Genomic DNA, 20,081 nt, shown 5'->3' with positions numbered 1-20,081 from the left:
AAACGTCCCCATTTTCTGATTTAATTTTGTTAATTGTACGGTCACTTTCCATTTTCCTTAATTGTCTAGCCAATAATTTATTAGGTTTTTCCCCAAATTCAAAATATTTCTGTTGAGTAAAAATAAAAGCTCTAGTAATGTGATCTGACAATAATTGATTATATTTCTACCTCAGTGAAAGAATATTTTTATGAGTTTCTGTAGAGGGGTGTGTAGCGTTATCCTTGTCCAGACGCCTAATTTGTTGCTTTAAATCCACCAACTCTCCACAATTCCTTTTCCTCCTTGCTGCTTGAAAAGATATAATACCTCCCCTTAAACAGGCTTTCATAGTTTCCCACCGTATTGAAGGAGACGTTCCCGGAAGGTCATTCATTTCAAAGAAAAAAGTAATCTGCTCTCTGATAAACTTACAGAATTCTGGCTCCCTCAACAGTTGTGGGTCTAATTTCCATGTTCTTTCAGTTTGGTTCAAATGATCTAAATGTAAATCTAGAGAAAGGGGGGCGTGGTCTGAAATGGCTATATTGTGATATTTTACTTCACTAGTATAGGGCAATAATTTTGCATCCATCATTAAATAATCAATCTGTGTGTACACATTGTGAACATTTGAGTGAAATGAATAGGTTCTCCCCTGTGGGTTAAAAATCCTCCATCTACCGAACAAATTAGAATTATCTACTGTTGGTATTCCTTAAGGAAAATACTAGCATTAGAGGCCGGTGTTCTACGTGTTGACGAGCGGTCTAAGTATGGATCTAAAACAAGATTTAGGTCCTCACCAATGATTAGATTAGTCTGCGAAATGTCAGGTATTTGGGCTAAGACATGTTCGTAAAAAAGTGGAGAGTTTATGTTGGGGCCATATATATTAACCAGAGTTATAGGAACAGAGTACTAATATTAAATATGTGCCTTCCCTGTTGGATATGGTTGATTTATGGGTAAAAGGTGTATCTTTTTTGAATAATATTGCCACGCCTCTAGCTCTCACTGCACAAGTAGAATGATAAGCTTGCTCTGTCCACCTGCATCTCAGTTTTATGTGTTCATTCTTATTAAGGTGGGTTTAATGAAGGAAAATTACATCACTGGACCATGTCTTTAGGTGTGCTAATGTAAATGCCCTGAAGAAGGGGAGTGTTTTAATAAAAGAGCTGGACACGGTGCTTCTGCTCCAACGGTTATTATTAACTCGATTTAACAGCAGTATGTTAGCAACAGCGCTAACAACGGAGCTAACAACAGAATTTAACATTCGGAGTGCCAAAAGAACTCACAGCTTTCTGAAAGTCAATAAACTCATTTACAATATACAGGTGTGTATATATATATATACTCATACCTGAAGAAGGGGAGTGTTTTAATAAAAGAGCTGGACACGGTGCTTCTGCTCCAACGGTTATTATTAACTAAGGAGGAAGTTCCGGTGCTCTTCACTATAGCTAGCGCAAGCGCTAGACTCCCCCTGCTGGTTGGATTTGACCACTGCTTCAGCCAAATCAGACTAGCCAGCCTCTGAAATAACCACATTTCAATCCATCACACTAATATCTTACCCCTCTTAACAGGATTATTCAAACCTTTAACATTCCATGTGACCAAGGTAACTTGTCCGCCCTTCTTTGTTTGTGTTGTATTAACCTGCATAACTCAGATTAGAATGAAAAAGAATATAGAGGTCCTCATAAGTGTGAAAGAGATGATTATACATCATATACAAGTCCCAGCCCACCCCTTCAAACAAAATGCTTACTGTCTTGCCTATACAGCTTTGGAACTGAAGTCACTGTGTATGACGTTTACGTCTCACGCAGTCGCTCGGCGCCATTTTTAAAGGCCACAGACCAAAACAAACTTTATTCCGGCATTTTCATTGTGCTACCGACCGCAGTGAAGTTGTTTTCAAGTTGAATATTGAATTTTCGAGCTCCGCGGAGTAAGGGATGTTTAGCTCAATGTTGATCCGATTTATGAACACTAATTCCAGCCAGCTGTTCTCTACCGCTCCCTCCTCAAGCTCTCGGAGGTTCACTTGGGGACCGTCAATTTCCGAACCAAACACTCCTGTAAATAAATGCCTTACCTTGTGACTAACTGATACAAAAAGTGGTAATTCATGCTATTACACGAGGCACACTATCTTCTATAAAATTTTAAGTAATATTCAATATTTTAAATAATTTTAATATTAAATACTGTTTTCTTCAATAGCTTCCAAATTGTGTGCTTCATTAACTCAAAATCAATGTGAAATGATTCTACTACTACTGCTGATAAGGCCCTTTTTAAAAAAAATGTTTAAACAAATTTTCTATTTAAAAAATATTTTAAAGCAAATATCCATAAAATGTATTACCTCAGATGATCATCACATTTGTTACCTGTAATGTTCAATTACATAAAATTCTAGGACAGGATCTATTTCATTACATGTTCACTTCTTACCTGAAATATGTTAAGTACAAAAAATATTTACTTAAAGTGTGATCTATTTCATAACATTTACTTGTCACCTTTATTGTTTACTCTGAACTGTTTAATCACACATCAAATGTTTAAAGATGGGCTCTTTCATCTGGTTTGATTGTTACATTAAATGTTTACTGCAAAATGTCTGATTATATAATTGTTTACTTTAATCACATAAAATGTTTATTTAAAAATATAATCTTTCATTACATGTATGTTTATTACCTGAAATATTTTAAATATCAAATTTTTACTTAAAATGTAATTCATTTCATCACCTGTTTACATGCAACTTGAAGTGCTTGAATCAAACGTTTCATGAATGTTTACCAGATTAAATTATTAAATGAGAGAAAACAGCCACTTCCATCTGAACACATATTTCAACACAAATGGTTCATGTTCCTCTTCAGAGTGTGCAGCCTTGCTGAGCTTCTCTCCTGGGGTTTCCTCCTCAGCCTCTACAACTTGCTCCTCTTCAATGGACCTTCATTGCCGCTTTTCATTGGCTGATGCCCATTCTACGTAGTAGCGCGGCTACAACGTGCGTGGCCGTCTCACAAACACACGCTTCCCGTTAGCTAAGTACAGCATAATGGCAGAACTGATACAACTTCTATACCAGGGGTCACCAACACGGTGCCCGCGGGGACCTTGTCAGTCGCCCGCAGAGCAAGTTCTAAAAATAGCCATTGTCATTCACTGTCAACGAAATTAATTTAATATTTTTTACATTGAATTAATAACATCTGTTTATATTTAGAGTTTTTTAAAAAGTAAATTGCAAAAAATGTTTAAAATAAATTGTTTATGCATAAAACTCTTTTCTATGGTTAAAGTTCGGAACTATGCGCAGAAGCCTGCAGGATATTATAGGAGGGCAGCAGCGCCTGCAGCTGTACGGCTGCACCCACTCTGCCTACCTCAAGATTTTCTTTGAAATAAAAAAAGAAAAGAATAGTTTCTGAAATTTTTATTATCGAACCCTCTTTACAATTAATAAAATTGTGGAGAGAAAAAAGATCTTATGTGTCAAAACATCTAGCGCACGTCTGAGTCTGTGGGGGTCGGGGACGGTGGGAGGGGGGCACGCCAAAGCGTAAATCTTATTGGTCAGTTTGCTTTTGTTTATTTGGCGGCTTGACGCTTTTTCTGTAAGCTAAAAATGAATAAGAGGAGTTTGAACCTCCCGTAGTTCTAAGAGCGGTTTTCAGGTTGAGCTTTACAGTGTGTGGTTCTGGCGGGTCGCCGGTTTATGAGCTTCTTTGATGTTTCCCGAACTGGAGAGCTGATGGGTCGCCTGTCGGCTGACATCTGCCGCTCTTCCTGAGCGTCGCGCTAAGACTGTGGGTTAAACAATTTAATCTAGTCGAAACGTTCCCCCAAAGAGTAGAAATTAAGCAAACATTGTTGCTTCACCTTCTCCTCCTTTGGACGTCTGACACCACCTGAAAATGGGAATTAACGACCTCCTCTTTCCGGACGTGAAGTTCCAAAGCTCTATACTAAGAACTTGCAAAGTAAGGCGCGACCCCTCTAAAAAAGTTATAAATGAAAGGATAAACAGAAAAATTCAATTAAGAGTAACACTCACACAACAAAGACACATTAACCTACTCAACTAACAACTTCCCTTACTATTAACTCCTAATTAGAAGTTGAAAAAGGCTCTGCAAAAATATAAAATTCAAGCACCAAACTAACATCTGAGCGGCTGAAAAGAAATGATCTGAAAAACATGTCAGGTTATGTAAGCTACTATTTATAAATATCAGCCCACTTCAAATTGTCAACGAAACTTAAGGCAGCTAATTATGTAACCAAGATGAAGATTCTAAACATTATATAAACTTAACTTGACAAACATCACAGGACAGTCCAACATTGAGTACTACCAGAATCCAGCCACTCCACATCTGCATCAGGTGTCCGCCACGGGGTCTCCCGCGTCGTCCCCACCCGTGCCAAACTGGAGCTCCGCGAGCCTTTGGGCTTCCTTCGCGTCTGTGAACATTGTTTCTGTTCCTCTGAAAGTCACTTTCAGCTTTGCAGGATATAAAAGTCCATACCGAACTCCCGGCTTGTCCCGAAGAAGTGCTCTGACACCGTTGAATGCAGCTCTGCGTTTCGCGATCTCGGGGGTGAAGTCAGGAGAGATGTGGACCTTCTGCCCGCGGTAGGCGAGGTCCCTCTGAGTCATGGCCTTCCGGAGGATCATTGTAACGTCGCGGTAATAATGGAGTCTCACCACCAACGCCCGAGGAGGTCCTGTGTTTTCTGGACGCCTTCGTAGAGCTCTGTGAGCGCGGTCCACCAGCGGTAAGTCATCCAGAGTCAGCACGTCTTTCAGGAGCTGTGAGACGAATCCGTTCAATCCTGCGCCTTTCTCTGCCCCTTCTCTTAACATTGCAATCCGTATATTTTGTCGTCTGGACCTTCCTTCAAGATCCATGTATTTTTCTGTTAGCTGATTCGTTTCTGTCCGTAGACGTTTTATCTCCGACTGTAGCGCGGTTATGGGCTCTGCTATAACCGCAGAGTGTGGCCGCTCGTTCTAGTTCAGCAATGGATGCGCCATGTTGGTCGTTGGACGTTTTCAGCACGTGAATGGCATTTTGAGTCTCGGTCTTGAGGGCGAGGAGTTCTCCTCTGATCGTGGCGGACACCTCTTCGAGTGTCTACTGTCTGACAAATGTCGTACTTGGTGACTTGTAGTTCTGTTCGGAGAGAGTTTATAGCCTCTATGGTAGCAATAGTCATCGGATAGCTACCTTCAGGCGAGTCCGGGGCGGCTGGGCCCGGTTCTTTCGCTTTCTTGTCCTTGTTGGAGGTATGCATCCTCAAATTTGCTTTCATCATGTCCTGGTGCAGTTAAATGAAGTCTAGACTGTTCTCTCTCCCAACCTATTGTAAAATTGTCCAAATGTCAAGTTAGTGCCAAAAATATTTTTAAATTTGCAGGTAGGCCTGTCACGATAACAAATTTTACTGAGCGATTAATTGTCTCAAAAATTATTGCGATAAACGATAATATTGTTTGAAGACCTTTTTACACTGATTTAATGGAAATGACATAATAATGCATGCGATTTCCTGTCAAAGATAGATACACTTTGTAGTGGCGATTGTTTGTCAAACCAAACATCCAATAAAAAGTTCCATCCGCCACTATGAGGTACTGGGGTCCAGATTATTCACGCAGGCACAAAAAGTTTAATGTCCAAACTTGTTGATTATCTTGGTTGCTTTTATTTTTCTTTTCAGCAAAACACTTATAACGTTCAAACTTTCCTTTGTTGCTCCTATCTACTTCTGTCTACTTCTGTTGCACTGTTGCACTGGTGCTCTGGTAAAAACCATAGGCCCCAAACCCAAATGCCTGCTTGTCTTTACCAGGCCCCTACACTTATAGAAAGTGGATTGATCCACCACACTTCCTGTCTTTAGAAAACAAATAAATAAGAACAAATAATAAAAACAAAAGATAAATAGAATTGACAATTATTAACCTGCAAATAATACAAAAACTAGAAATGTAAAAATAAACTAACAAAATTCAAATGCACAAAGAAATAAAGAATAAATAGCTCCAACACACTTCATTTACAAAAGAACACTTAACATTAGAACTAATAAATAAAATAAACAGAACAACCAAAAACAAAAATAAAACGGATTCTCAGTCTCCATTAACAAAAAATGTACTTGAATTTAAACTAAACAACATAAAGCCAAAGTGGAAATAAATACTGCATTCAACCAAAAGAGTGCAGATTATGAAGTCTGTATATTATGTTGCCCTTCAATAATAAGTAGATTTAACTAGAGAAGATGGGCACATCGACTACCTGATGCAATAGTTCACACTACATTACAATCTTAGAACGTTGGCCTTTCTAAGATTGTCGCTTGCGATTTCGTAACCGATCATCCTGTAGTGTGTGGTGTGTTATGGTAGGTGGCCGCTCCGATCTACATCAGGGGTTTTCTGACTGGGAGCGTTAACGCAGCCTGTTGAATGTGACAGGTAGCCAATCAGAAAGCACGGATTCCCCTTCGTGCTTTCTGAGGGGAAATTAGGGAGGGAAATCCCAAACAGCTGACACCCGAAGTCCAGCGGACATTGGAGATGATATGTGGAAACAACATTAATGTTTATTCAACATTTCGTGCAAAGAATTTAGAAATGACAAGGGGAGGAGTTGGAGCGAATTTGCTACCGCAGATGATAAACCCTGTAACTTTTCAGCTGTTCTTCGTTAACGTGACATAAATAGGTTCTAATGATTTAGAACCTGAGTCAAACGTAAATTTGTAAATCTTTGTAAAACAAACGAGTGAAAAGCACATCAGTCATGCATTAATACTTAACAGTTTCTGGTTTGTCATATAAAAGCAACTCCTTTTATATCGATGAATTATTTTGACGGACTGGCCGATGTCTGATATTAAATGTTACCGCTAATATCGGCTGATACCGATACCATGCCGATAATATTGTGCATCCTTAATTCTTTCTTTAGTTCAGTGAATGCAACATAATTAAATATTAGTAGGTGAGTTAAGAACAGCTAGCATTCTTGAAATGTGGAAGGTAATACAATGGAAGAAGAAACAACATGTTTCTGCAATACTCCAAACCCAGCTCAGCATGGGGTTTTTCTAAGGTGTTTTTTGACCTGCTGTACTGGGAAGAGACTTTGGGTCATACGACTGAGAGAATGTTTCAGAGCAGCCTTAGGAATGTCAGGAAGTCTCACTAGATCAGCGAGACCAAGCTGGGACGATGGAGGTCTGAGAATCTGTGCTCTGGAAAGACGCTTCAGTCCCTGATTTTCTTTGTTTGCACTTTATGAACTTTTAAAAACGATTGTAAATGATTTCCAGATCCACTCGTGACAGATCTTGAAAGACAACATAACCATTTTCTCATCTTCAGAAGACAAATTTCTGATTGATGACTTTAATTCAACCTTTCCTGTCCGTTCTACAGGTCAGGGACCTAAACATCAAGATCGTGGATCTCAGAGGAAAGTTCAAAAGACCACGACTGAAGAAGGTGCGTATGTCCGCCGACGCCATGCTGAAGGCTCTGCTGGGCTCCAAACACACGGTCAACATGGACCTGAGGGCCAACCTGAAGCAGGTCAAGAAGGAGGTCAAAGAGGAGGTAAGCTGTTCAGCATGGACGAACTTTGAAAACTAACTAAACTCTAAACTTAGAATGACGAACAAAACAATGTTCTACTTAATGTTTTGGTTAAATCTGTCAAATGTTTCGATTTAGAGATTGTTTCGATTTAGTTTTGGCCTCTAGCTGACAGGATATGAAATAGAAATAATTAGAGATGTCAATGTTAACACCAATTTCCTCACAGATGATTTGTACGTTTGATTTTTCAACTGCAAAAACTAAGAATTTCTTCCTTGTGTTTTTAGGACAAGCAGCTGCGTGATGTGGGAGACTGGCGCAAGAACATTGAAGACAAGTCTGACAGGAAGAAGATGTTTGACAGTTAAATATTGTATCTATCAATGTCTAACAGCCCTAACACAAGGATGTTTTTTTTTAGGTGGTGTTTAGAGGTCATGAGCTGTCAATATCACACTTACAGAAGAAAATGTTCTTATGGTCTTACTAACGTTCTAAAAACAGCTACTGACTAGACAGTTTGTTCAGGTATAAAACAAACATTCATATTGTGTATGCCTTCGTTATAACCTGAACGCATCAACATGGAATGAGAAGCTGAACTTGTCTTGCTACTTTTCTGGTTCTGATCACTTCAGCAGGTTGTGATAAAGCTGAAGCAGTTTTAATTTGAAATGATAAGATTGAATCGTGGCGTAAGTGTGACAGAGGATGAGAGTGACACAACAGAGTTTTCCTCATATTTGAAGGATTGTTGGTTTTTGAAGCAGAGTCCATTTCCACCATTTTAAAGGTGTAATTTCAGGCAGATGTGTCGCACACAACCCCTTAATTATTTTCTGAAACAAGTTTGGTTTCATCATTTTGAAGACATTCAGTGAATTATCTGCTGTGAGTAAAGCATTGACAACTCATAGCCCCTCAGCAGAATCCCACTAAAAATCTCAGAACTGTCCCTTTGATCACGGTTTTTAGGGCTAAGTCGAAGGTGATGTCATCGTCTGCACACGTAGGAAACTTTACAGGTTTAAACTGTAGCAAAATGCTTTTCCAACAAAAAAGCCAATAGAATTTACAAATACTCCTGATCGTCCGATGTAGATCAGAAGTACGACCTCTGGCTGGCCATACTAAAGTTTTAATAAGTTTAAAAACTGCATCTATGTAATGCATTACAAGAAAGTAATACTTGTCATCCTTCTTAAAAGACAATTAACAATGAGATTAGAACTGAGTGTAAGTATAGCCCTTCACATTACATTTTATTCAAAATTACTGCAAGGAAGAACTGGAGCCTGGATTTTAGATGCCACTTTTCACAGCAAAATCTCTTATGAACTTATGAAAAGACAAGAATTACTAATATTAATGCCAAATTTCCCCCATTTTTGTCTGACGATAATGGCTTTTTTTCTGTTTTTTTCTTTGCTTTGATTCTTGACCTGAGATATGATTTTCTTTCCTATTATAGAAGAGACAGAAATCCATTCAAGCTTCCTTTGGAGTCCTTATTTGAAAAGCTTTAAAACAGCAGTTTAATGTAAAAATTAACTAAACATCAAAATGTTCATTCTGTTTCATGTAGCATGTTGTCATCTTGTCTAAGAAAATCTCAAATTAAATGCAGAAGCCTCATCTCATTTGTTGTTGGACCTAAAGTGTTTTCTTCCTTAGAGGGATTTCTTGTTTTACATGGGGAGTTGTGAGCTGAGTCAAGTTGCTGTTGTGAGACTATGAAGTAATTAAAACAGCTGCTTTCCTAACATTTTAGTTTTACTGTTTTCATTTCATAGATATTTTTTAGCTGACTCAAATCACGAGTACTGCAATTTAATTTAATATTAGTTTACTAAAACTAAACAAAATCATAGATAAAGAAAACACACCAGAGGTTTTAATCAGATTTGTTGCTGATAGTAATAATTGGAAAAGTAAAAAAAAAAGTGTTGCTCATATACAGGATTTCTTTACATGGTTTGACTGAAATCTTTACTTTCGAAACTGTATTATGTAGTTTTAGGTAATAAAACCCAAAAATCTTAACTTGGCAGAAAAGGGAAGCTAATTAGTAAAAAAAATTTTTAATTCTTTACCAAATTAGCCTTAAATTTCTGAATCACTGTATTTAGGTATTTTTTTGCATACCTGTACTGATGGGACAACATTTATTTGCAGCTGATGGATATTCACAGATGAATAAGGCCTATTATTCCTGCACCTCAAATATCACTTTTTACTGATGCACAAAAGATAATCTAAATATTGCAAAATTTAAATGATATAAATCAGGATCAGAAGGTTTTCAACATTCAACATTAAAACTATTTAATTATGAAAACTTGCATTCTGAACACTTTGATGACACACATGATATCATGTTCAAAGCATAAGTGATCCATCAACAAAGGTGACAGTGACACAAAGTTTGCTGTGGATACAGAGGGAGGATAAATATAGTCAGAGAGATGTCAGACAGGCCTCCATTCCAACACTTGATAGCCTAAACAAGGTCTTGTGTTTTTTGTTACCCACTTGACGAGGTGATATTTGATATTAAAAGACTGAACTGAAGCCGAACACTTTTGTGAGAAAGTGTGGTTCCTGGGAATCGAAAGAGACCCAGAGCAGACACAGTTTTAGTGAGGATGGTAAAGGAGGGAGGGAGACAGGAGTTCCGCCAGAGGACAGGATGGGAGAAGGGGGTCTGATTCTGGAACCAGTCCAATAACAGCGGAGTCATTTCTGAACTTCAGGAGAGAGGCCCACTGAGGAGCAGACAGTTATGTACTGAGAGAAGATGTGTGGGGAGGGAACACACCCCTGGGGGACGCCTATGCTGATCTGTGACAGAAGGTGGTCCCCCACTGCCGGTCAGTCAGGAAGCTGGTGATCCACCGACAGGTGAATGTCTGAGCTGATGGTGTTCAACTCAGACATTCCCTGGTTGGTCAATATGGCACAGGATGAAGTGTAGCCCAGGTTGACTGAATCATCTGCCGACGTTTTTGCTTTGTGAGCAAAACGCCGTTATTGGGGAAGTGCTGTTGAGCGACAACGAACCTAGTCAGAGCATTATATGACTTTCAGGCCAGAGACCTTTCTATCTCTGTATTGTCCTATGAGTACTAATCTGGTGAGGTGTGCTATTATAGCACAACAAGTAAAGGAGGAGATTTGTGCAGTGGTGTTCTGAAACCGCATGTAGAGCTGGTGTCTCCAACTCCAGTGTTTGAGAGCTTCTGTCCTCCAGCTTTTAGCCACATTCCCTCTCCAATACAGCTGAGGCCATACATACACAGCAACTCCAGGTTTGGCAGAGGCCTGATAACAAACCTTTCTTTTGATTGATTCAGGTGTGATGGAGCACCTAACGCTTTGTTGACACGTTAGAAGCTCCTGACATAGAACATTAATCCTCAATGCAGTTCAGCATGTGTGTCAGAACCAAGCAGTGTTAACTGAAAGACTCTACGAGGATGAAGATTTGATAGGACTAAGGCAAAACAAAGAATAACAATTTGGTGTGGGTTTACAGGTATGTGTGTGTGTGTGTCTGCTAGCAAGCAAGATGACGGACAAAGCAAGAGGAGGATACACAAGATGGCAGATGGCGCTGTGTGGTGATGTCACACTCTAAACTACCATCAAGTTTATGAAGTGCTTGTGAGGAATACCTGCACAGATGTGTGATTGTGCTGCAATGCTCGGTTGATCAGTGAGCTGCATTACAAACAGCGTGCTGTTTCCAAGGTGACAGGGCAAAGGAGACATAATCTATCAAGACTCTGGAAACTGTGCCACCATTCTGCCAGTTTTATTTGTGTCTTTGCTCCACTACCACTGATTCAAATGTCCCAACTACCCCCTCCCCATGTCCACGTTCTGCAGAGGCCCCCTGGTGCACCATCAATTGGTCCAGGTGTGTTAAACCGGAGAAAGAGTCAAAACTTGCTGTCTTCTTAAGAAGTGACTTTGTTCTAAAGGAACAAGAATGGAAAATGGAGAAAGGTCACATTTTGTACATTAAACTGTCACATTTTGTAGACAGTTTAATGTAAATTGCAATCGCACCCAGGCAGGGGTCAAAGCGAATGCTTCTGGAAAACCTGCCCACCTGAAATCACCCCCCCTTATTTTTATAACTTGTGTTAATATGAGAGGTCTCCTGGCAGCCAGAGAAAAATCTGGAAGCCTTTCTGTGGACAGATTCACATCTCCAACCATTAAGCCAAAGTGAAATGCTTACCAGGCAGTAAATGAGTTGGTGATATTTATAGAGTGAAGGGTAGGGGAGCATAAGACTTTATTTGGAGTAATAGTGTTATTGGTTCTTGAGCACCTCTATGCCCTGCTTCTGTTTCTGCACTCACAGGTGACTTGAACAGCAGCGTAATCATGTCTGTGTTAAGAAAGGTAAAGAAATTTGATTCAAAATGCTTTTTATTTTTTTTACAGCTTAGAGACAGGTGTACATCACACAGCAGGTCAACCGCAAAGTGCGATAGCAGATGTTAGATCGTTATTTGGATCAGCTGAGAGTAAAACTGCATCTCACTGAGACCTTTAACTCTTTGTCTCCTCCCAAAGCTTGAAAGTCAAATGTAAAGTGTGACAGACTGTTTCCAAAGCACTTCTCCAGCAGAAACATGGGGTGACTGGTTCTCAAGAATAATGTCCTTCTGCTGGATACATGACACGCTAACGCTAACAGAGTGGGCTCTGGGATGCAACACATTCCTTCTGCAACAGGGGAAATCTTCTTCATGATGGTAGGAACTAGAGAAGATATTTATTTAATGATGAAACAACTTTTCTTTCCCAGTCTGGTGACGGATAAGTTGATGCTGCAGTGAAGATATTTTTTTTATGTGTGTGTGATTTCAATTTCTTCATAACTTTAGCTAAAACTCCTGGGGAATTATTATCATCAGACCTGAAACTTGAATATGTTTCTGACTTTTTCAGCCCATTTACTCCCCTGTACAAGATTCAAATAGAAAACAAATAGATGCTCCTCCTTGATGAGATGAAGTTGGGGGATGGTGATATTTCAGGCGCTTGATGGCTGATTGGACTGACGATCTTGTATTTCCATAAAAAGCCACTCCACATCCAGAACTGAAGCCTCATATATAAAAACGCCCTGATGGTGATTTGTTCTCACTGCCTCTACTGACCTCCTTCTTGGCTTTCTGTTTCATTGTAGGTGAGACCTGGCTGCTTTTCTACCTCCTTTTTTTATTCATGGTGTCTCTGTACAGCTGGTACATGCATATGGACTTTATTATTAACATGTTAAAGTGCTAAGGTGATGAAATCCTGCAATGCAGAAGGCAAAAAATTCAACAAGGAGGCAAAGAAATTTCAACTAAGGAGCTATTATTTGCTTTTTTCTCTTTTTTCTGACATGACTTTTTAGGATTTGTGGCATGTATTTGGTTTTCAATATTGGTTTGTATATTTTATACAGTAAAATATTGGTGTTATGCTTAGAACAACGTGAGGGGTGATTTACAGATAGTTTTTAAAAAAATATTTATTTGAAATTTCTAAGTATTGCTTGAAGAACTTATTCTTTTGTTCTCATGTTTATGACATCAGGTTTATTTTTTCTTCACAAATGTGCATAAGTGCTAAGTGTCGGCTGTTAAGGTTCCTGGAGATGCATGTGGTTCATAAAGAACAGAGGCTCCCTGAACACAACAGAGATTTCTCACCACAAATAGAACAGTTTAATGTGGAGGATGAAAAAAAAAAGATTTACAACAATGTTTTAATGTATCAGGATTTAAAAAATGAATATCTCCTTTTAGTTTATTGAAACACATTTTGGTGTGATGTTACATATTAAATGTTTAACTGAGTTGAAAAATGTCTTTGAAAAAAAAAAATCATGCTTTTACAAAATAAAGGTCACATTTGTGTTTTCCTATAAAGTTTAATAGCAAACCTATTTCTCTGTTTGTTGACATTGTGTCAAAAGCAGCTAAGCTGCCTGAAATTGATTATACTATAATAGAATTTGACTGGGGATCGGAAACCTTGATCCGGTACTCTCTGAGTCTACTGGACTTACAGTCCAAAGACTTAGAGTGACTTAAGTCCAGTGTGTGTGGGTGTGTGTGTACGTAGGTGTGCTTGTGTTTAGTGGCTGCTATTAAAGATGCTGTTGCAGCACATTCACATGCAAAGTTATTTTCTGCAATAAGAATTAAGTGCTAATTCCCACAGGATGTTTGGCTTATCCCACTCTCTGTGCCAGCTGTGACATCTGACCCTACCCCTAAACTTAGCTCTATCACCCCTCAGCTGCTCATTAAAAGTTTTAATAGGCAACATTGGGACACTGCGGGGCCTCTCATGTCATAAGATGCTTATTTTTCTTCTGCTGTTTCTCTTTTCCAAACAGGCTGTGAAAGAAAGAAACTGCCAACATGTCTGAGTAAGTTCTCTTTTTCCTTTCCGCTGAAGAGACAGTGTGTGTGTTTTCAGACCTTTGGCTTAACTTGACTGAGAACATATTCATAATGTGCAAACTTTAGCTCAAAAGCATCAACTCTTATAAACACTGACACATAAAAGAGGAAACAGATGTATGAAATTGATTAGAATCCATTTTAATATTCAGTATGTTTCATTTTGTTTGTGTCTCTCACAGGAAGAAGATGACTTCCAGCCGCAAGCACCACCTGAAGGTAAAGCAGTCTGCTTACTGGGCTGGGCCTTCATCATGTGTTATACTGATTCAGAACACACTCTGCTAAGCAAAACCTTCACTGCAATAGTCAGTACATTACACAACACAGTTGTTGCTAATCTAATTCTGGTAAAACAGTCTGGAGAAAAGTATCTTAGAATGTTATCAATATATTTTTGTTTCTTAAAAAAATTCTTTAAAAAAGTTTTAATGGGTCCCTGGTACCCTGGTACTCCCAGTGTTAAGTTACTGACAGTCAAGTTAATGATTGAGTTCATGGTGTTTGACTCAATCATTTGACTCTCAACTAGTTTAGTTTGATTTAATTACTTACTGCGTGCCATTTCTCTGTTCACTAAACATTCCTATACACTTTCTCTCATGTCCCCTGTTTGCAAAATTCACTTGCATCTAATCACACAGCAATGCACTAAGCAACCAGCCCAAGTACAAAAGTGTGTTTGGGATGTAGTTCATGTTATGGATGTATTTACATTAATCTCATTTCATTCTTTTGGTTTAGTGATGACAACTTACTTTTTTGTGTTTTATTAACTTAAAAGTAAAAAAATGTTAACTTAAAGGAACTTTTTACTTTGACTTTACCTGAAGCAATTAAGTTTAATGCCTTGTTCGTATCCTGACGTCTGACGCCGTGACACAAGCTTCACCAGAGACAGATCCTGTACCAACCAGGGTGCTGCGGTGATACAGGAACGCAGCACCAGATCATGTACCACATAAGGAGGCCTTAGTCCTTGATGTGGCCGTCGCAGGTTCAATTCCAGGCCTGTCGGCCTTTGCAGCATGTCTTCCCCCTCTTTTATTACCCACTTTCCTGTCTAACTACTCTCAAATAAAGGCTGTTTGAGCCAAAAAACTTTAAAAAAAATATATCCTTTATTAGTTTACTTCTTTATTTAAAGAAAACTAAATGATTAACTTTACTTTGCTCAGGTGTAAAAGCCCATCTGAACTCTGGTGCTGCAAACAAACCAGCTCTGTTCTGCCTGAAAACTTGGAGCTTTATTTTCAAGTGAACCTTGTTGTGATCCGGTTACGGTTGAAATGGAACTGGACCATCAAGAGAAGAAGTGATGATGTGTCCTAAATGTAGTAATTTCCAGACATATATGATACCTAAAAATGTTTAAGTTCTCTCTCTACATTTGTCTCATGACCACTGAACAACTTGCTGTCTGGCTCGCTGCCTCATGAGGAGCTCTTAGCCTTGTGACATCGCTGTAGCACAACCAGCTCATCATGTTGTCCTGGCAATTCTTGTGAAAGTAAAGCAAACCAAATGAAATTATGAATTTTTCTTTATTGACCACCCAATCAAAATATGTCCTCCACTCTATTCTAGAGTGAAAATTTCTTTGACTGCCTGTTCATTCATGCTCTTTGTTAAGAATTGTTGATCTTTGTCCCACCACAGGGTCTTATTTTATTTTTAAGGGAACATTTCATAATTCATTGCTGTCATGGATGTTCTTTAAACAGAACATATTGCTGGATGTTTGGTGAAGTTCAACACTTTCTTTTGGCTGCCAATAAATTTCTGTGTCAGTTTAGGCAGAATGATGCACGATTTACAGTTTTCTCTTAAATATATTTTCTTGGAAGCCAGGTTTGTTGTGTGTTGTGAAACACCTTTTCTCTTATTTTGTGAACATGGAGCATGATTGGGTGCCTACTAGCTTGACTGCCTCCCTGTGCAATTCCACTTTAATCAAATCAAGTGGAGTCATGGTCTGACAGTTCTCTGTCAATAACAAACTATCTCCAAAGTTAGGCTACACTCAGCCAACACACTACTCATTTAAAGAGCCCCAAGTGCAGATCAAATCCAAAGTTGAAGAATTTCTGCAAAAATAAAACAAAAAAACATTTCTTAATTTATTTTAGTGTATATATCTTGTTAGCTTTTTTCAGCATTATTATAGCTGTTGGTTTAATCTGCCTTTATAATATTAGTCAAATAATCTATATAATGATAGGAAAAATGAATGTTTACCATGATATTTATCTTTGTGTTTTCATTATGTTTCTTACTGCACTATACAATTTCACTAACTTACACAATGTTTATCCTCAGTACATATTTGAATATAGTAAGTTTTCCCCCCGTGGGATTGTTGGAGTGGGAATCCCTTTTGATCTCCAGCCATGATACTTTTTCTCCTACTTTTTCTAGATTACTTTCAATTTTAAATATTTTTGCGCCTATTCTGAGATTTTTTTAAATACAATATTAACATGTGAGAACAGTGTTTTCTGACTTGTGTGTAGCGACAGAAACACCTTGTGATAACGCATCACTTTAAGAATTTTAGAACTTGATGAAGGCTTATTTGCATTTAGAAACTAGAATGTAATCATAAACATGAATATGGCTAGATTACTGGTCCCCATCTGATGTCAGTCAGTTTTTCCCAATTTCAGCAAACCTGATTACAGGACATCAGGAGATGAAGAGCCTTGCTGTAGGATGTTGTTTAATTTGCTAAGGCTCTTGATAGTTTTGTTTTGTCACCATCAGAACTATTGTTCAGTTTCCACTGACTGGAGTTTCAGGGTTAAGGATAGGGTTAGGATCAGCCAACACACTGACCCTAACCCTACTGACTAACTTTCACTCCAGTCAGTGGAGAACAATATCAATGGTCCTGAATGGAAATAGAAAAATGGAGGCGAGGAAAGTTAGACAATTTAAGAAAGTTTTTAGTACTCCATTTCTAAACCAATCCTGATTCCAATCTCACCAAACAACTGAGTTTTTGATTCTTTAAATGTCTCATGAATAGAAACAGAAATAGTTTTACTGTTCTGTATATGAGCAGCAAGTTAAAGGTAAACAAAGGCACACATGTTCAAGATTAGGTAAAAAGTATAAGAAAAAAAAAGCAAGACTGAACTGTAAGGGTAAATATACTATCTAAGAAAATAATACCCCCAACTATCTATCTGTCTGTCTGTCTGTCTGTCTGTCTGTCTGTCTGTCTGTCTGTCCGTCCGTCCGTCCGTCCGTCCGTCCGTCCGTCCGTCCGTCTGTCTTTCTATAATCCAATATATGCAGTAATATGCATACTCTGATGTGCTTTTGCTCAACTTTGTTATCAAATTCATGTCAAAATTGGAAACATTTACTTTTTTAAGTTTGTAAATCTTTCTAAGAAAAACTCAACAAATAATAAATCTGAGCTACATTTTCTTTCTCATAAAAAGCAGCATTTGCATCAACAAAGCCTGAAAGTCTATTGAATAATAAAAACTATTCTTTCATGAAGGCTGATCCTCTGTCCTTCCCCTCAGAGTTTGGTTCTGTCGGTGGCTGCAACCTGGCTTGAGAAGGAGAAGAAGGATCTGGTTGTAGCCAAGGAGGCCTACATGGCTGAGAACTGTCCTGCACCAAACCTCAGTGGAGACCAGGCCACCCTCATGGTGAGATACCCTCAGCTTCACAACACAACGCTCTGATAGAGACCCTCTATCAGTATCTCTGTGTGTTTCATCAGTTCATTAATGAGACTAGCAAAGACTGGTGTCCATTAGTCTTGGTCAAGAAAGTTTTCATTTAGTTTTGCTCAGTTATTTATTTACATTTCATTTGGTCATCTTTTAAAACGTTACTTAAAACTAATCACTATCTGCTTTCTAATATCAATAAGTAACCATCACTTCTCAATTAAAACAAGGAAACCTGCAAAAAGTTACACGCTGTCATCGACAAAGTGGATGAAGAGAGATATGACTTGGAGGCCAAAGTTGGCAAGGCTGATAAAGAGGTAGATCTTCTGAAGATTTTATCGTACACTTTCATTGATCTCATCATGATGTTGGAATGAAAACCATCAATCACATCTGTTTGGAAGCATGCTGTTAGAAGACAACAGGAAGCTGGTCTTTAGTTTCAGTTCGATACTGCTCCGTTGCTCCCAGATTGAGGACCTGAAGATCAAAGTGGTGGATCTGGCTGGAGTGAAGAAGCCCGCCCTGAAGAAGGTGCGTATGTCCGCCGACGCCATGCTGAAGGCTCTGCTGGGCTCCAAACACACGGTCAACCTGGACCTTAGGGCCAACCTGAAGCAGGTCAAGAAGGAGACCAAAGAGGAGGTGAGAATTTTGTCAAAGGAAGCTTGGACCAGCTGTTGTTGCGTTTTGGTAACAGTTGACTTCGTGTGTTTGGGTGTGTGCGTGTGTGTGTGTGTGTGTGCTTCAGCCCACAGAGGCAGTGGGTGACTGGCGTAAGAACATTGAGGACAAAGCTGACAGGAAGAAGATGTTTGAGAGTGCTTAAAGAACTGAACTCTACACCTTCAGTTGCTCTGGGCTGTTTACACGCTTCTGAAATGTCTTACATTCTTCATCAAATCATCTTTTGTTTCACAAACGAGTGTGTTTCAGCCTGCTTTTGTTATTGTACATTTGTATAGTGCATTAAGCAGCATTAGCTAGAATGGTTGACCGTCCTCTGGATAGTGGGTTATTCAAGCCACAACTTTTTTAGGCAACAAGCATCCTCGTCTAAGACACCAAACCCAATACTGTCCCTCATGTGTTCCTTACTTATCAATGTGAGATTTTAAAAAATAAATTGAATGCAATAGTTTAGATGAGTAAAGATGCCTTTGTTTTACAATTCCAACTAGCTTTTTTATGTCAACATGTTCTGTTTCATACATAATAACTTCTCTTTAAACTCAGTGAGACACAACACTGTAAAACAGATGCATTGGCTACATTAGGACCCGTGGCAAGGTTTACCAAACTTACCTAATTTTTCTGTAACATCAGTCTAATGCATTAAATGTGTGCCTTTGTATTGACGGTTCAGTGAAAGCCAACATTTTATTGTTGCAGAATGTCAGGCATGTTTATTTGGTAGAACACTCAATTATCAGTTTCCTTCAACTTTCAACAAAAATCCAGCACTTTCTGTTTGCTCATAGCTAACCACGATACAAAACGAGACCCTAACCCTCAACCTGGTAAAATTGTGTAGCAGCTACAGCTTTATTAGTCTAGTTCACTGTAATGTTTAAATACCAGAATCAAACTGCTGTCAAAGTGCAGATGTGGGCCATAATTACCTTTTATCCTCAGTATTTTACCATGATATCAAATATAGAAAAGAATAAAAAAGAGAACGTCCACAACAGTACAAGATTCCATGTCCTCTATCATTATTTCTTTCTTACTGTTCCAGCATTGAAAAGTAAGCATTTAACTGTGAAAGAAATGTAAGCTAACTCCAGTCATGCTACAAATCTTTTATTGATTTAGCGTTTATTAGGAGATGAAAGTTGCTTCCTGACTTTCTGTCATAACTTAAAATGTTTCTCAGTGTAGAGTTACTTCAGCGACCCTGTCAGCCACACAGGGTCAGCAGAGGGCTACCCACTGCAGGACGCTGTCCAGTCCTCCATCAGAACTCTGCAAATCTGTGAAACTGGAAAAGTATCAAGGTCATGTCATCATTCTTTAAGTAAAATGCACTATCACTACATCATGTCATCTCCAGCCATGTAATGAAAAAGTAAATTCAGTGCAGTCATACACACATTCCAGCTGGTCCTGATCTGTACTTACTTCATTCAACAAAAGGTAAGAAGTGTCGACTGTTTTGTTTTGTTCAACATTCTTTTTCCTGCTTGACACTTCTTTCCTTATTTAGTGTTTTTCTGTTTGTTTTCAGGTGCAGTGAAGCCAACATGAAAGCAGCCTCTAGACATCAAGTAAGCTATTTTCTTTTTA

The 20,081-nt window shown here is 38.7% G+C and overlaps 2 protein-coding genes across 4 annotated transcripts in view; both read left to right on the top strand.

Annotated features, from left to right (window-relative positions):
* LOC116709304 (troponin I, fast skeletal muscle-like) overlaps nt 1-9,392 on the top strand; it is a 38,898-nt gene extending 29,506 nt beyond the window's left edge. For both annotated transcript variants that reach the window (XM_032547743.1, XM_032547747.1), the window contains exons 6-7: nt 7,469-7,645; nt 7,915-9,392. In XM_032547743.1, the coding sequence (XP_032403634.1) occupies nt 7,469-7,645; nt 7,915-7,995 (258 nt within the window). In that variant the 3' untranslated portion in view covers nt 7,996-9,392. The remainder of the gene's footprint in view (nt 1-7,468; nt 7,646-7,914) is intronic.
* Nucleotides 9,393-12,746: 3,354 nt separating this feature from the next.
* On the top strand, nt 12,747-19,485 carry LOC116709326 (troponin I, fast skeletal muscle-like). Of its 2 annotated transcripts, none has more exons than XM_032547786.1 (7): nt 12,747-12,833; nt 14,037-14,069; nt 14,286-14,322; nt 17,640-17,768; nt 18,023-18,112; nt 18,267-18,440; nt 18,547-19,485. In XM_032547786.1, exons 2-7 carry the CDS (start codon nt 14,062-14,064, stop codon nt 18,622-18,624), a joined length of 516 nt encoding a protein of 171 aa, XP_032403677.1. In that variant the 5' UTR covers nt 12,747-12,833; nt 14,037-14,061; the 3' UTR covers nt 18,625-19,485. The 2 variants fall into 2 exon arrangements, with proteins under 2 accessions (XP_032403677.1, XP_032403685.1); XM_032547794.1 differs by having other exon boundaries at nt 12,756-12,829.
* Nucleotides 19,486-20,081: the final 596 nt, after the last annotated feature.

The sequence above is a fragment of the Xiphophorus hellerii genome, chromosome 2 (assembly GCF_003331165.1).
Source record: "Xiphophorus hellerii strain 12219 chromosome 2, Xiphophorus_hellerii-4.1, whole genome shotgun sequence".
Lineage (NCBI taxonomy): Eukaryota > Metazoa > Chordata > Actinopteri > Cyprinodontiformes > Poeciliidae > Xiphophorus > Xiphophorus hellerii.
This window is presented reverse-complemented; position numbering and strand designations above follow the sequence as displayed.

Bases quoted from the DNA above. Each gene is read 5' to 3' on its own strand.
- LOC116709326 (XM_032547786.1), top strand. The intron at 18,113-18,266 runs GTAGATCTTCTG...CGTTGCTCCCAG, and splicing joins TTGGCAAGGCTGATAAAGAG to ATTGAGGACCTGAAGATCAA. The intron at 18,441-18,546 runs GTGAGAATTTTG...TGTGTGCTTCAG, and splicing joins AGAAGGAGACCAAAGAGGAG to CCCACAGAGGCAGTGGGTGA.